At 48.6% G+C, this 17,462-nt stretch overlaps 1 protein-coding gene across 1 annotated transcript in view; it reads left to right on the top strand.

Moving 5' to 3' along the window:
* Positions 1-17,462, top strand: part of gars1 (glycyl-tRNA synthetase 1) — a 42,036-nt gene that overhangs the window by 18,515 nt on the left and 6,059 nt on the right. The window contains exons 4-14 of the mRNA XM_073055059.1: positions 600-741; positions 3,099-3,187; positions 4,531-4,607; positions 6,656-6,801; positions 7,395-7,544; positions 8,265-8,427; positions 9,755-9,919; positions 10,465-10,573; positions 12,609-12,753; positions 14,225-14,310; positions 16,633-16,742. Coding sequence (XP_072911160.1) covers positions 600-741; positions 3,099-3,187; positions 4,531-4,607; positions 6,656-6,801; positions 7,395-7,544; positions 8,265-8,427; positions 9,755-9,919; positions 10,465-10,573; positions 12,609-12,753; positions 14,225-14,310; positions 16,633-16,742 — 1,382 coding nt within the window. The remainder of the gene's footprint in view (positions 1-599; positions 742-3,098; positions 3,188-4,530; positions 4,608-6,655; positions 6,802-7,394; positions 7,545-8,264; positions 8,428-9,754; positions 9,920-10,464; positions 10,574-12,608; positions 12,754-14,224; positions 14,311-16,632; positions 16,743-17,462) is intronic.

Below are 17,462 nucleotides of genomic sequence, written 5' to 3'. Positions count from 1 at the left end.
TCCAGATTCCAGCACCTGCACGCATTTCACAATAAGAGCTGGAGTTCCATTTAAGATAATGGAGCAGAATTAGGCCATTTGGCTCATCACATCTGCTCCACCATTCCATCATGGCTGTAATATTTCCTTTGCAGCCTCATTCTCCTGCATTCCCCCCCCCCCATCCTCTAGGGTAATTAAGTGCCTATCAACCTCCACTTAACAATTAAAGGAAATGTATTATCAAAGTACATATGTCATCATATTAATTTTCTTGTAGGCATTCACAGGAAAATAAGGAAATACAAAAGAATTTATGAAAAATGATACCTAGACAAACAACCGTTGTGCAAATAAAATATATACCTAATATATACTGTGCTTCTAGCATATTATATAGAAGAGAGTGGGTGTCTTTGTCTATAACAATGAACTCCACTCTGACTAAAGAAACTCCTCATTGTGCCTGTTATGTCTTTGTGGAGACAATGCATCCCATTTACAGAATGGCAGAGACATCCTATTGAACCCACAGGAAAGGCCCCGTGAGTCATGGGGTGGGAGAGGGGGCTCTGCGGCGAGTGCATTATGTAACTGGTGTACAACTCTGCCTTGGCCAGGGGTGAGTGGTCTGTACGACTTTGGTCCTGTTGGCTGTGCCCTGAAGAACAACACCCTGCAGATCTGGCGGCAACACTTCATCCAGGAGGAGCAGATCCTGGAGATCGACTGCACCATGCTGACTCCGGAACCGGTCCTCAAGTAAGCTCTGGTGTTGTGGCTGTGCCGCCTTTCAGATGGGACGAAACTAAAGGAATTCCGGCAATCTTTTTAAACAAATGTACAGTGAAGAGCATTCTAACTGGTTGTATCGCCATCTGGTATGGAGGGACCACTGCACAGGATCAGAAAAGCTACAGACGATTATAGACTCAGCCAGCTCCATCATGGGCACTAGCATCACCACCATCAACATCTTCAAAAGGCTCTGCCTTCAGAAGGTGGTGTCTATCCAACGTGAAGGACCCCGCCACCCAAGGCATGCCAGCGGATGTAAATGCACTTGCAAGGTGACCCAAGGGTGCCAAGCTAGTGTAGCGGTTAGCGTGCTGCTGTTGTAGCTCAGGGCTTTGACAGTTCAGTTCTGGTCCCCATTCTGTGAGTACTCTGTCTTCCCCCAAGGAATCGTAGCTTCTCCCTGGGTTCTCCAGCTTCCTCCCACAGTCCGGTTGGTAGGTTAATTGGTCATTGTAAACTGTCCTGTGATTAGGTTAGGACTGATCGAGGTTGTGGGGATGCTGGGGTGGTGTGGCTCGAAGGGCCAGTAGGGCCTACTCTGCACTGTATTGCTCAATAAAAAATAAAGTACTGAGGGCAAAGGAGCCTAGGTGCATGTGTCCAAAGATCCCTGAAGGTAACAACACTGCTGGTGAGGTGATTAAGACAACATAGGGGATAGTTGCAGCCATTAGCTGGGACACAATGAAAGGCTAAGGAGGATGGGGCACAACTAAATAAACTGTCAGGCTACAATTGACTTGCGTTCATTTCTATATGGGAAGCTTCATTTTTACCATCAGAGAGCAGAAGACCCACACGCACAATTCTTACTGTAATTTATAGTAATGCTTTATGTATTGCACTGTACTGCTGCCACGGCGTACGTGATTCTGATTATGGCGGGAGTTGGTGGGGCAGAGGGGATAAAGCTGTTGAGAAGTCTGGGGCCGCCTTTCAGTCAGTCAGAATCAGGTTTATTATCACTAAAATATGTTGTGAAATTTATTACCTTGCGGCAGTAGTACAGCGCAATACTTTTTTAGCTATAAATTACAATAAGAAATATATTAAAAATTGATTCAAGAAGAGCAAGGTAGTGATGTAGTGTTCATAGGCCATTCAGAAATCTGATGGTGGAGGGGAAGATGCTATTCCTAAGCTGTTAAGTGTGTTTCTTCAGGCTCCTATGCTCCTCCCTGACAGTAGTAATGAGAAGAGGGCAAGTCCTGGTTGGTGAGGGTCTACATCGTGACAAATGCCACCTTCATGAGGCATCCCCATTTGATGATGCCCTCAAAGATGGGGACACTGGTGCCCATGATGGAGCTGGCTGGTTTTATAGCCGTCTGCCACTTTTCCTAATCCTGTACGTTGGTGACTACATACCAGACAGTGATACAACCAGTCAGAATGTTCTCCACAGTACACTACAATGTGGCTGTGTTGGGTACATTACAGACAGACAGACATACTTTATTGATCCCAAGTTTCGTTACTGCCGCACCAACCGAGAATAGTGTAGAAATATAGCAAAATAAAACCATAAATAATTAAATAATAATGTTAATCATGCCAAGTGGAAATAAGTCCAGGACCAGCCTATTGGCTCAGGGTGTCTGACACTTAGAGGGAGGAGTTGTAAAGTTTGATGGCCACAGGCAGGAATGACTTCCTATGACGCTCAGTGTTACATCTCGGTGGAATGAGTCTCTGGCTGAATGTACTCCTGTGCCTAACCAGTACATTATGGAGTGGATGGGAGTCATTGTCCAAGATGGCATGCAACTTGTTTAGCAACATTTAGATAAGCCATCTAGGTAAATGTCTAAAAAGGTTACGTACACAACGCTGGAAGAACTCAGCAGGAATTCCTGATGAAGGGTCTCGGCCCGAAACGTCGGCTACTCTTTTCTCACGGATGCTGCCTGACCTGCTGATTTCTTCCAGCATTGTGTACGTATTCTTTGATCCACAGCATCTGCAGTTGTATTTTTGTGTCTAGAAAGGTTATGGGCCAAACATGGCAGATGGGACTAGCTCAGTGGGCAGCAGTCTGAATGGACCAGTTGAGCTGTGGGGTCGGTTTCCATGTATGGCTCTTAAGGGATTGCTGAGATCCCACAGAGGTCCACTCTAACCAACAACTGTTTGAAGCAAGCCATGGGTCCATAGTTCCCAGGGTTTGTCACACAGGCTTAGCTTAGATCCCCCTGATGGAGAGGTGTTGGACCTCCATTTTTTAAGGGGAATATTGCAGCAGGATTGATTAGTAGTCTGGGACTTGCTTGAGATCTTTGGTGACGTGAGACTGGCTGAGCTTTGGTGATTGGTGTTGGCAGGACATCTGGGCACGTGGACAAGTTTGCAGACTACATGGTGAAGGACCTGAAGAACGGGGAGTGCTTCCGTGCCGACCACCTGCTCAAAGGTAATGCTTGCTGTCTTGAGTTGGGGTTGTGGGGTGGGCACTCAAGTGCGGTATGGAACCCTCTGCCTGAGAAAGACGTGGAACAGAAACCCTACCCGATGCCTGGAGCACGAGGTGAGGAGCAAGGCCAGTCCAAAGGGCTGTACTGATTCAACTGGCCTTGTTGCATTCTGTACCCTTCCTCCCATCTTCACTCCACTAAGAATGGGTTTGATGTCTCCTGTAACCTTCCTGGGAAAACTCGAGCTCCTCACCACTCCCAAATACTCCTCATGGCCCAATGTTTACTTTTGTCTGTTATTTCATAAGAATATATGACATAGGCCATTCAGCCCATTGAGTCAGCTCTACCATTTGGTCAAGGCTGATTTATTTTCCTCTCTCAACCCCATTCTCCTGTCTCCTCCCTGAAGCCTTTGATGCCTTTACTAATCAAGAATCTATTAACCTCTACTGTAGATAGACCCATGATTTAGCTTTCATAACTGCCTGCTTCAATGAATTCCAGATTCACCACCCTCTCGTTAAAGAAAATCCCTCAGCTGTGTTCTAAATGGACGTCCCACTATTCTGAGGCTGTGCCCTCTGGTCCTAGACTCTCCCACTATAGGAAACATCCTCTCCAGGTCCACTCTAGGCCTTTCAATATTCAGCTAGTTTCAATGAGATCGCCCCTCATTCTTATCTCCAGCGAGTACAGGCCCAGAACCATCAAATGCTCCTCATTCATTAGCCCTTTCATTCCTAGGATCATTTTTGTGAACTCCCTCTGGACCCTCTAACGCCAGCGCATCCTCGTTGGAAAGGGACATAATACACTAATGCTTTATAAAGTCTCAACATTACATCCTTACTTTTATACTCTAGCTCTCTGGAAATTAATGGTAACTTTGTCTTCCTTTCCATTTACTCAGCCTGGTAATTAATGTTTAGGGAATCCTGCATGAGGGTTCCCAAGCACATCTGGTTTCTGAGTTCATTCCCTGTTTAGAAAATGGTCTACCCCTTTATTCCTTCTACCAAGATGAATGACTATACCCTTCCCAACAGTATTCCATCTACCACTTCTTTTGCCCATTCTGCTAATCTGTCCAAGTCCTCTGCCGATTCTTGCATCCTCAGCACTTCCTGCCTGTCCACCTGCCTCAGCACTCAGCATCTGTGGGAGGAGAAACAGTTAATTTTTCAGGTGCTGGCCTCTTCATCAGATCCCGTGGTGGGCTCGTTGGCTGGAGTGTTCTGGCAGATCAAGCCAGAGCTTTTGTGCCGGGGCTAAACTGCAGGGAGGGTGTGGCGTTGCCTGGACGAGATGGTGGTCCCACGTTTGTCTTCTGTTATTGCAGCTCATTTGCAGAAATTGATGTCGGATAAGAAATGCTCAGTGGATAGGAAGGCAGAGATGGAGGGCGTCATCACCCAGGTAAAGAGCTCCATCCCTTTACTTTTTTCTCCAGTCCTGTCAAAGCGTCTCGACCTGAAACGTCGACTGTACTCTTTTCCTAGATGCTGCCTGGTCTGCTGAGCTCTTCCAGCATTTTGTGTGTGTGTGTGTGTGGCTTGGATTTTCGGCATCTGCAGATTTTTTCTTGTTTGTAATTGCCTTCCCTTTGCTTGTAGCTTCCAATCTGTCCTTGGCTTATTGACGCCCCCCCCCCAGTTCATTGAGTGATGTCCATTACAAGATAACCCAACGTTATCCATTACATTACATTGTAATTGAGTGATGTCCATTACAAGATAACCCAATGTTATCCATTACATTACATTGTAATTGAGTGATGTCCATTACAAGATAACCCAATGTGTAAATTATCACATCTTCACTGATCTGTTGGCCAAACAAGTTAAAACCTATTGTGAGAACATGGATTTTGGAACGGTCCCATGGACCTCTTGTTTAGTCATGGAACACTACAGCACAGCAACAGACCCTTCAGCCCATCTATTTTGTACTGGAGTAGTCCCATCGACTTGCATCCAGACCTTAGCCCTTCATACTCTTTCCATCCATGCACCTATCACAATTTCTCTTAAATGTTGAAATTGAACATCCACTGGCAGCTTGCTTCACACTCCCACCAGCCTGAGTGATGAAGTTTCCCCTGGGGTTCCCCTTAAACATTTCACCTTTCACTCTTAACCCATGACCTTTGGTCTCACCCATCTCCGAGCAACACTCCTGCTTACATTTACCCCTTTTCTCTACCCCTCAGTTTTGTATACCTCTATCAAATGTCTCATTCTCCTGTGCTCCAGGGAATTAAGTGCTAACCTATTCAACCTTTTCCCTATAACTTGGGTCCTCCAGTCCCTGCCACATTCTTATAAATTTTTTTCTGAATTCTTTCAATCTTATTGACATATTAAGCCTCCCTTGTCTCCCTACCCTTGAAATGGCTCACTTGGGGAATCGTGTACAGGAAGTTAGTAAGGCCACAAATGAGAATGTCACGAGGACTGGGAGGCTTGGATTAGAAGGAGAGACTGGATACGCTGGAAATGTTTTCTGAGGAGAACAGGAAGCTGAGAACTGATATTACAAGGTTTATAAGGTCATAAGAATATAAAATAGGAGCAGGAATTGGCCATCTGGGTCATCGAGCCTGCTCCGCGATTCAGTAAGGTCATGGCTGATCTGGCCATGGACTCATCTCCACCTCTCCACCTTTTCCCCACAACCCTTAATTCCCCTACTATTCCAAATATCTTTTTTTTTTTTTAAAAATGACCCTTTTCTCCTGGTACTGGAGTTAAGATAAGAGGGAAAGGTTCTAAATGGCTCCTGAAGAGCGACTGTGTCATGCAGAGGGTGGTGTGTTTTTGATGTGGTCTCCCAGTGGAAGTGGTGGAGGAGTTTAAAACAGGAGTTCCCAAACAGTTTGGTCCATGGCATTAAAAAAGCTTGGGAGCCCCTTGTTTAAAATTGTTTAGGTTTGTGCAGATTGGTTCAAGAAGCAAACGGTTTGAAGGGAAGTGGCTGTTCCTGAACCTGTTGTGAGACACTTCAGGCTTCTGTACCTCGTGCCTGATGGAAGTTTTACGGTGGGTCAGTGTTCGGGTTGCTATTCCCACTGATGTCTGTGGCGAGTTTGTAAGCTCTCCCCGTGACTGTGCATATTTCTTCCAGGATCTCCAGTTTCCTCGCACTTCGAAAGTGTACGGTTTAGGTTAATGAATTCTGGGCATGACATTGGGGGCCATCCTCACTGATACAAAATGAAGCATCTCACTGTTCCAGTGTACACGTTACAAATTAGGCTAATGTTCCCTCTCTCTAAGATGGCATGGCGGGAGTCTTTGATAAATGTTTCTTTCTTGAGGGAGTATTTCGTGTAGATGTTGGGGAGGGAATAGGCCGAGGTGACTGAAGGTGAAGATTATGGGAATGCCTCAGTGTATGTGACTTAAACAGTCAAAGGCCAGCGACTTATTGCAGAAAAATGGTATACTTGTATTTTGTCTTTACAGATGGACAATTACAGTCAGCAGGAGTTAGCGGATCTGTTTGTGAATTACAACGTCAAGTCTCCAGTAACCGGGAACGACTTGTCTCCTCCGATCTCCTTCAATCTGATGTTCCAGACATCCATTGGGCCAGGAGGCAACATGCCAGGGTGAGGTATTACCCAGTGAGCACTGCTGGGGAAAACTAGAGCAATGTGGGCAGTTCTGGCCTTTACTCCATAGGAAGGTAGACTGCAGCGGAGATTCACCGCGATGAAGTGTTTTAGTTATGAGGATAATCTGGGCTTGGTTTTCCTGAAGTGGAGGAGACGGGGAAAGAAGCAACATTTAAAATTGAGATGTAGGGTAGGTACTAAGGAGCTCTTCTCCATTACAATGGTGTCGAAAACCAGAGGGTGGGGGGTTGGGAGAGAATTGAGGAGGAATTTTTAAATGAGCTTGATTGGAATCTGTAACTTCTCCAAGGTAAGGTGAAGAAGCCTAGGAACCAAGAGTCGGTGAAAGTGATTGGAATGACTGGGTGTTTGACAGTCAACAGGCTGAAGGGCGTGTGTGACCCTGACTCTCAGGAGGTTGCAGTGAATATTAATGTCCAAATCTGGTCAGCATGGAGGAGTTGGGCCAAATGGCCTGTTTCTGTTCTCTATAACACCGTGGAGGGTTTCCATCTGCCATTGAAGGTGTTCGTCAGTGCTGATGTGTGGAGCTCATCTTAACCCACTGCTTCCATTTGTACTTCCAGCTACCTCCGGCCTGAGACAGCTCAAGGGATCTTCCTGAACTTCAAACGGTTGTTAGAATTCAATCAGGGGAAACTCCCGTTTGCTGCCGCCCAGATTGGAAATTCATTCCGGAATGAGATCTCCCCGCGATCAGGTCTCATCCGGGTCAGGTGAGGAGAATCGTGACAACTTGCTGATGATGTCTGTCTGGTTTTCTTGTCACATGGTACAGTTTTACACACCGCCCGTACAGATAATTTCATCACAACAGTTCACTGAGGCAGCACAGGGGAAAATCAATAATGAATAGAGTGTCACAGTTACAGAGAAAGTGCAGTACAAGGCCATAGTGAGGTAGGTTGTAAGGTCAAGAGTTCATCTTATTGTATTGGTGACGGTTCCAGGGTAGAAGTTGTCTTTGAGCTTTCAGACTTTCCTGCCTGATGGGAGGGGGGAGGAGGGCTCCTTCATTATGCTGAGGCAGCGAGAAATAAAGACAGAGGGGAAGCTGGTTTCCGTGATGTGTTGAGCTGTGTCCACAACTCTCTGTAGTTTCTTGCAGTTTCTGTACCAAGCTGTGGTGCATCTAGACAGGATGTTTTTCTGCAGTAGATTGACACAAATTGGTGGCATCACTGGGGGGCAATTTCTTTGGCTGCTTGAGGAAGTAAGGTGATGCCCTATGTGTTCACAATTAATTGTTTCTGTGATTAGTGGATCTACCATAGCCTCTCCTGCCTCCACGCACCACCTCCTCGTGTTGCTTGTTGGTCTTTTAATGAAAACGATGTGTTTCTAGGTATGTTTCTGAATCTGAGGTGTATGGAATCACTAAGGCTGTGGTTTGGGCACATCATAAATAGCATTCTAACCTCTGTCTGGCTATCCAGGGAGTTCACCATGGCAGAGATCGAGCACTTTGTGGATCCCAGTGAGAAGAATCACCCCAAGTTCTCCAGTGTGGCTGATCTCGAGATCATGCTGTACTCTAGCCAAGCCCAGACCAGCGGGCAGTCAGCGCGAAAGATGCGACTCGGCGATGCAGTGGAGCAGGTGAGCCACACTCCTGCTTGTGTTTCAGTATCCCTGCTTATCAGTTTAATTACACAGCAGTGTCGGAAGATCATGAGTGCAGTGGCCTTACTATCTGTGATTACTTTAACTCCCTTCAGGCCGTGTCATAACCTCTCTCTCCCTCCCCTTCAACCCCCACTCTTCCCTGCTCTCTCCACCCCCCCACCCTTGACCCCCTCCTCTCCAACCCCACCACAAGCTGCCCCCTCTCTCTCTTGCCCCTTCACACTTCCGTAGTTAACAGAATTGAGATTCTTCAGGTGGAGGTGAAGTTGAGTCCAGCCATGTTACTGGAGAATATAGGAGTCTGTCTCTGATGTAGATCTCAGAGCGCCGTCTGAGGCTCTTGTTACAGATCGGCGGTACTTGGACTGAGTGGCGGGACAGTCTCGATGTTTGACTGAGTTCTTGTTGTGACTGGCCCAGACTGGGTAGGGTTGGCAATTCAGGGAAGGTGGGTCTGACACCGGGAAGTGACTGTAGTTAATTTCCCCTTCCACTGTGAGTGGCCCCCCTGTCCTCAGTACCCCACTGCCAAATATTGTGACATCCCAGTTCAGTTACTCATGCATACAAAAAAAGTACTTTCAATCTTGCCCTGACTGCTGAGGGCAAGTGACTTCACCAAACTGTTTGCCTATTCTATATTTGTTCCCCTAGATCACTGCCCTACAATACTCCAGAATCAGGTTTATTATCACTGATATATGTCATGAAATTATAAACATGAAGTTCTACAGGTGCTGGAAATCCAGAGCAACACACAAAATGCTGGAGGAACTCAGCAGGCCAGGCAGCATCTATGGAAATGAATAAACAGTCGATGTTTCAGCCCGAGACCCTTCCTCGGGACTGGAAAGGAAAATGATGCCAGAATAAGGTGGAGGGAGGAGGGCAGGGAGTACATTTCCTTCCCTCTCTCCCTTGGTCCACTCTCTTCTATCAGATTATTCTTTCCACAGCCCTTTACCTTTTTCACCTTCCAGTTTCTTTCTTCATCCCCCTTCCCCATTCCGCCGAGGTTTCCCTATCACCGAGCTTGCATCCCTTCCCCCTGCTCCTCCCATCTTCATTCTGGCTTTGCACCCCCTTTTCAGTTCTGATCAAAGGTCTCCTGGGTTCATTGTACATCTGTAGAAATTTGCTAGTCTTTGTGACTGACCGAATCTCTTCAAAATCTTACTGAAATATAGCCGCCGGGGTGCCTTCATTGTGTCAATATATGGCTGCGTGCCTGGCTGGCTTTAACTTCTCAAGTGCATCACTGCGGCGGTCTGAGTTAATTCCACCTGGTGTCCCGCTGCAGGGAATCATCGATAACTCGGTGCTGGGCTACTTCATCGGCAGGATTTACCTCTTCTTGCTTAAAGTGGGCGTGTCGGCTGACAAGCTGCGGTTCCGGCAGCACATGGAGAACGAGATGGCCCACTACGCCTGTGACTGCTGGGACGCGGAGTCCAAGACCAGCTACGTAAGTTTGCTCTCTTTGGCCGGGGTGGGGGGGGGGGGGGGGGGGGAAGCTGAACCCTTACACAAAAAGTGTAGCGGTAACAGGTTTCTGGACTCCCAACCCCTGGTAATTGGTTTATTATTGGTACGTGTAGCATAACACCCGTTTCCCATCCAGCTGCAGCACGGCAAGGGGCAAGATGATCTGTGATTTACAGATGCAGACAGGCCCTTCTGGTCCAATGAGCCCACCCATCCACTTACACCCTTGTCACCAGTTCACCTCCTACTCTAACCGGTCGGTACGTCCTCGGACTGTGGGAGGAAACTGAAGCACCCAGCGGGAACCCGGGGAGAACGTGCAAACTCCTTACGGACAGCGGCAGGGATTGAACCACGATCACCGGTGCTGCATTGCTTGGATGTGTAGGTGACTGCTCCCTGCTGCAAACTCACTGTTGTGCATCTCCCTGCTGCAAACTCACTGTTGTGCATCTCCCTGCTGCAAACTCACTGTTGTGCATCTCCCTGCTGCAAACTCACTGTTGTGCATCTCCCTCTCTGCAGGGCTGGATCGAAATAGTCGGCTGCGCTGATCGGTCGTGCTACGACCTGGCTTGTCACTCCAGAGCAACCAAGGTGCCTTTGGTCGCAGAGAAGCCTCTGAAGGAGCCCATATCCTTATCTGCCTGGAGTCCGGGTGGGCTTGAGTGGAGTTGACGTGGGGGTAATTGCTGATTGCTCAATAGTTCATCCCTTGATCAGTACACTCCTGGCCTGCCCTTCATGGGTAATCTATGTTTGCCTCAACACCTCTTCTGTGCCAGTTCCCTGTAATCCCTTAATCTTTCAAATATCAGAGTCCCTCCGTTGTCGGGGTCAGGCATGGGTGTTGTGTCAGGGCAGTACAATATGGAGAGCAAGTTGTTGCCCATGCAACTGGCTCCCCTCCACACTCCTGATGAATCCAAAGCAACAGCAGCATCACAGGTCAACGTAGGACTGCCATAGGAACTCCAGTTTTGGATTTTCCCTCAGGGTTTACTCCCACGGATGGGTATAGTCGCTGTGGAGAGGAGGCTGACGTTCGCTTTTCCTTCTGCTTGAGGTGCCAGCCGCAGCCGGTGACCCCTCGTCTGTTTGAGCCCCATCTAACTCCACCTTTAAATGTACCAAATGAACTTGTGGGCACAGAATTCCTAAGAAGTGTCATTGTGTACCTCAGTGTTAAATAACGGCCCCTCCTGTTCATGACTCTCCCGCGTGGGCAGGTATCGCGAGATCCTGCAGATGCCGCGAATCCAGAGCAACCCACACAGTGCTGGAGGATCTCTGCAGATCAGGCAGCCTCTACAGGAAGAAATGTTTCGGGCCGAGACGCTTCATCAGGACCAGAACGAAGGGGTCAGAAGTCAGAATAGGAAAGTGGGGGAGGGAGAAGTATGAGCTGTCACGTGCTGGGTGAGGGCAAGGTGGGATGAAGGGAGATGCTGGGAGGTGGTGGGTGAGGGCAAGGTGGGATGAAGGGAGACGCTGGGAGGTGATGGGTGAGGGCAAGGTGGGATGAAGGGAGACGACGCTGGGAGGTGATGGGTGAGGGCAGGGTGGGATGAAGGGAGACGCTGGGAGATGATGGGTGAGGGCAAGGTGGGATGAAGGGAGACGCTGGGAGGTGATGGGTGAGGGCAAGGTGGGATGAAGGGAGACGCTGGGAGGTGATGGGTGAGGGCAGGGTGGGATGAAGGGAGACGCTGGGAGGTGATGGGTGAGGGCAAGGTGGGATGAAGGGAGACGACGCTGGGAGGTGATGGGTGAGGGCAAGGTGGGATGAAGGGAGACGCTGGGAGGTGATGGGTGAGGGCAAGGTGGGATGAAGGGAGACGATGCTGGGAGGTGATGGGTGAGGGCAAGGTGGGATGAAGGGAGACGCTGGGAGGTGATGGGTGAGGACAAGGTGGGATGAAGGGAGACGACGCTGGGAGGTGATGGGTGAGGGCAAGGTGGGATGAAGGGAGACGCTGGGAGGTGATGGGTGAGGACAAGGTGGGATGAAGGGAGATGCTGGGAGGTGATGGGTGAGGGCAAGGTGGGATGAAGGGAGACGATGCTGGGAGGTGATGGGTGAGGGCAAGGTGGGATGAAGGGAGACGCTGGGAGGTGATGGGTGAGGACAAGGTGGGATGAAGGGAGATGCTGGGAGGTGATGGGTGAGGGCAAGGTGGGATGAAGGGAGACGATGCTGGGAGGTGATGGGTGAGGGCAAGGTGGGATGAAGGGAGATGCTGGGAGGTGATGGGTGAGGGCAAGGTGGGATGAAGGGAGACGACGCTGGGAGGTGATGGGTGAGGGCAAGGTGGGATGAAGGGAGATGCTGGGAGGTGATGGGTGAGGGCAAGGTGGGATGAAGGGAGACGACGCTGGGAGGTGATGGGTGAGGGCAAGGTGGGATGAAGGGAGATGCTGGGAGGTGATGGGTGAGGGCAAGGTGGGATGAAGAGAGACGCTGGGAGGTGATGGGTGGAAAAGGTGAAGGATAGAAGGATAAACCTAATAGATGACAGTGGACCATAGGAGAAAGGGAAGGAGGACATTTTTTCTCTCCCATCCCACCCCATCAATCTTGTTCTGGTTTTTTTTGCCCCCGTCCATAAGCTAAAGGGGTGGAGTAGTTTTGGAGATGATGACAAGCCTTCCCTTAACTGTAGTACACAAGATTGTCAACGTTGTCCAGTTTGAACCCAACAAGAGTGCCATTGGCAAGGAGTTCAAGAAGGAGGCCAAGATAGTGATGGAGTATTTGAGTGTTTGCGATGAATGTTACATCACTGAGATGGAGAAGGAGCTGAACGAGAAGGGGTAAGCATGCCTAACCTTCCTGGTTTGGTGGGCACTGGATCACTGAGTAATTATGTCGCCCTGGCTGTTTGCCTGGGTACAGCTGTAGGAAGGCTGCTCAGCCGAGCCACGTGGTGAAGCTGTGCATCGTCCCGTTACCACAGAGCGGGCAGTGAGTGAGCTTTCCAAAGGGGGAAGGGGTAACTATTTGCAGTAATGAACAGTCTGTTAGAGGCTTGAACAGGTGAGTTCCTCCTGCAGAATTTATTGCTGCAGATCCCCGTGTCTGCAGTCTCTTCTGTCTAAATATGTTCAGAGCAGGGATTTCCAGCCTGGGGTCCATGGCATAAATAAAGGAACCTCTGGTTTAGAGAGTCAACTAGAGTGGGCTTTATAAGAGAGCGCTTTGAGTTGGTACAGGCACGAAGGGTTAATAGTCAAGTCAAGTTTGTTGTCATTTAACTATGTATATAATGTATATAGAGACAAAGTTTTTCCAAACTGAGCTGTAAAACAGTCATACACGTAACACACATAACATGCAATAACTTGTGGTAAGGATAAAATCTACAGATGAGTCACACATAATAACAGATTAAAGAGCATTATATTAAATATTGTAAGGTACGGAACATATTAAGCAGTGACACTTTGAATATGCTGCGGCCGGGAGCTCGGAGCCTGATGGCCTGGGGGAAGGAACAGTTTCTCGTCCTGGCTGTTCCTGTCTTTATGCTGCCTGGTCTCCTGCCCGCTGGGAGAAGGTCAGAGGGTGCTGGGTGGATGGGTGGGATCCTGATAAATGTCCCCGATGGCCGGTAGGGAGACCCCACTGATCTTCTCAGCTGTTCTCAGTCCCTCGTAGGGAATTCACGGTCCAATGCTCCACTGGCTCCCATACCAGACGGAGATATAACTTGTCAGGACGCTCTCAGTGGTGCTCCTGTGAATTGCAGATAAGATGGGGGTCCTGGAAGCTTTGCTTGCCTCAATCTTAGGAAATGGAGGTGCTGCTGTGCCACCTTGTTAAGGGAGGTGATATTGAGGGACCTGGTGAGGTCATCCTGGGAGTTCACATCACAGAACTTGGTACAATTAGCTTTCTCTACGGAGAAGCCATGTCTTCACAGAGTGGGCTGGTTTGTCTTCACCTTCCTGAAGTCCACAGTGGTTTCCGTTCTCTTCTCCATGTTCAGCCTGGGGTAGGCCTCCCGTTATTCTTGGTGATTACTGAATCAAGGCAAGCCTGTTGTCATGTGAACAACTACGTGAATCCACAGTTGCAATGACTTTCAGCGGCATCAAGGGCAGGTGCGTTAAACGGCATTCACGGGAGGGCAACCATAAACAATCAGAACAAAGATAACAGTCCTCCCTAGACCATAACACCTGGGGGAAGAATTAGGCCATTCGGCCCACAGAGTCTGGTCTGCCGTTGTCAGCCGGGTTTCCTTTGGCAGCTTGGAGCCTGATCGTCCTCCTCTCTCTGCAGGGAGTTCACCTTTGAGTCCGAAGGCAAAAAGTTTACCCTGACGAAGAACATGGTTGGAGTGAAGAGGTTTCAGAAGACTCTGCACGGTCAGTGAACTCTCATTTCGAAAATAATGCACCCCCATCTGATTTCTCACCAAACCACTGATCAGATTCTATATCCCACCAGTTCTTCCTGTTTACCTCAGCTGATACTGTGTCCTCGACATTCCATGTGATACCGTCTAGATAGAGTCATAAAGAGCTTTTGGCCCTTTGGCCTTTTATGAAGCCAAGTACCAACTACAGGAGTTGGGACATAGTGTTCAAGTTGTACAAGGTGTTGGTGAGGCCTGATTTGGAGTATTGTGTGCAGTTATGGTCATCCACAGTACTGTGCAAAAGTCTTGGGCACATATATGTAGGTAGGGTGCCTGAGATTTGCACAGGACTGTAATTTATGTATTGCACTGTACTGCTGCCGCAAAAGAACAAATTTCATGGCATGTGAGTGATGATAAACCTGATTCTGATATGGGTCTGTAGTGGACTGAGAGTGGGAAGGGGGCAGGGAGAGGGCAATCACGGTTGGGACCAGGGGAAGGGCGAGAGGAGCATCAGAGACATTCTGTAATGATCAGTAAACCGATTATTTGGTGTCAAATGACCCGGCTGGGTTTGTCTGCACCCGTGCCCCCCCCGGGCACTTCTCTGCTACCCGTCCCCCACCCCTCCCACACTGATCCACCCTCACCATTTCCCTTTCTCACCTTCGGCCCGACTGCTGATTCCCTTGCAAGCCAGCCTCATTTCCCTGCACTTGGCTGGTTGCAATCCTATCGGTATGCCTGCCTCAGTACCATTTAGATAGGAAAGGTATAAGGTTGAAAGTGCATAGAGAAAATTTACAAAGCTTAAGAGATTCTAAGATGAAAGAAGAGTGGAGGGCTATGTGTGAGGGAAGGATTTGCTTCATCTTGGAGGAGGTTAAAGAGTGACATTGTTTGCCAAGGAGCCTGTGTTGTTTGATGTTGCTGGGACGTGAGGACCTGAGTTATAAGGAAGGGTTGAATAGGTTAGGTCGTTATTCCCTGGAGTGTAGAGGAATGAGTGGCGTTATCAGACGGTTGAATGGGGTCCTTGTACAACATGGTGGATTCTAGACCGCACAATCTGCCTTGTTGACCTGCACTGCACTCTGTGAGTGTAACGCTTCATTCTGCTATTGTCTTATCCTGTTCTACCTCATTGCTCTGTGTAATGAATTGTTCAGAATGCAAGAGAAGCTTTTCACTGTATCTCAGTACATATGACAATGTTAAACCCATTCCAAGTGTTGATGGGCAGCAGGGAATCGCTGGGCAGAAGGGCCTGCTTCTGTGCTGTATTTCGGACTCTTTGTCATGATGTCGTAGAACATGAAACAGTATAGCACAGCCCTTTTGTGTCACAATGTACTGCTGACCTTTTAACCTACTCTTAGATCTATCTAACCCTTCCCTCCATTGTTCTATCATCCATGTGTCTTCCTGAGTCCTTTACATCCCCCTAATGTATCTGCCTCTATCACCACCCCAGGCAGGGTGTTCCACATACCTGCCAATGTATGTTTAAAGAAAAACTCGCCTCTGACATCACCGTGCTTTCCTCTAATCACCTTAAAATTATTCCCTCTTATATTACCCTTTTCTGCCCTGAGGGGAAAACTCTGACTCTCGACTCTCTCTGTACCTACCATCATCTGCACTTCTGTCTCACCCTCTCTCACTCCAAAGGGAAAAGCCCTCGCTTGCTCAACTTGCTGTCACAATCCAGGCAGCGTCCTGTTAAATCTCTGCACCCCCTAAAGCTTCTAGATCCTTCCTGTAGGAGGCGAGCAGAACTGAACATGGTACTCCAAGTGTGGTCGAAGCAGAGTTTGATGAAGTTTACAGCCCTCCAGCTAACCACCCTGTTAACTTGCACGGCAGCTTTGAGGGATCTTTGGACATGGGCCCCAGGATCCCTCGGTCCCTCCACGGGAGTGATTGATTAGTATTATTGATCACGTGGTACTTCGAAACGTACAGTGAAATGCATCGTTTGTGTCAACAACCAACACAGTCTGAGAGTGTGCTGAGGGCAGCCCGCAAATGTTGTCACACTTCTGGTATCAACATAACGTGGCCACAACTTACTAACCCTAACACGTATCTTTGGGATGACAGAGGAAGCTGAAGCACCCAGTCGCGTACAAACTCCTTACAGACGGCAGTGACAATTGAACCCTGATTGCTGGTGCTGTGACAGTCTAACGCTAACCTCTACACTACCTTGCAGCTTTTTAAAATTAATTCTCTCATCCATCCACCTGCCGACCGTGCTAACAGGTTCAGTTGCCCTCTGCGGCCGAGCTAACGGTGACAGTGCTTTCTGTTTGCGTTGCTGCAGTCGAGGAGATCACTCCCAGTGTGATTGAGCCGTCCTTTGGCATTGGGAGGATCATGTACACAGTGTTCGAGCACACGTTCAGCATCCGGGCTGGTGACGAGCAGAGAACGGTAAGGCCACCTCCACTCCTTGGTCTGGGTGGGGAAGGGAGCTCGGGGCTGATCACACCCGACCTGTCCGGCAGCGGGTTAGAGGCCGGGTGGGGGGGTATGGTGCAAGTTCAATTGTCATTCAACCATACATTGTGTTCGTCCAGGGCCAAGGTGCAAAACACAGAACCGACCGTCACACACAGCACAAATAGCAGAAAAACAAGTTAGGTCTTTATTCTTTGGAGCGTAGAAGGTTGAGGGTGGACTTGATAGAGGTATTTAAAATAATGAGGGGGCTAGATCGAGTTGACGTGGATAGGCTTTTTCCATTGAGAGTAGGGGAGATTCAAGCAAGAGGACATGAGTTGAGAGTTAGGGGGCAAAAGTTTAAGGGTAACATGAGGGGGAATTTCTTTACTCAGAGAGTGGTAGCTGTGTGGAATGAGCTTCCAGTAGAAGTGGTAGAGGCAGGTTCAGTATTGTCATTTAAAGTAAAATTGGATAGGTATATGGACAGGAACGGAATGGAGGGTTATGGGCTGAGTGCGGGTCAGTGGGATTAGGTGAGAGTAAGCGTTCGGCACGGACTAGAAGGGCCAAGATAGCCTGTAATTGTTATATGGTTATAATTACAAAGCTTGTGTACAATACATGATCATACAGCTCGGGGCACTGAGTGTCATAGCTTGTAGACTGATGGTGCGTGCTGATCTTGTCCTGGGGCCACGTTTCTTCAAG

Source organism: Hemitrygon akajei, chromosome 8 (assembly GCF_048418815.1).
Source record: "Hemitrygon akajei chromosome 8, sHemAka1.3, whole genome shotgun sequence".
Lineage (NCBI taxonomy): Eukaryota > Metazoa > Chordata > Chondrichthyes > Myliobatiformes > Dasyatidae > Hemitrygon > Hemitrygon akajei.
Note: the sequence above shows the minus strand (reverse complement) of the source record. Positions and strands in the feature narration are given on the sequence as shown.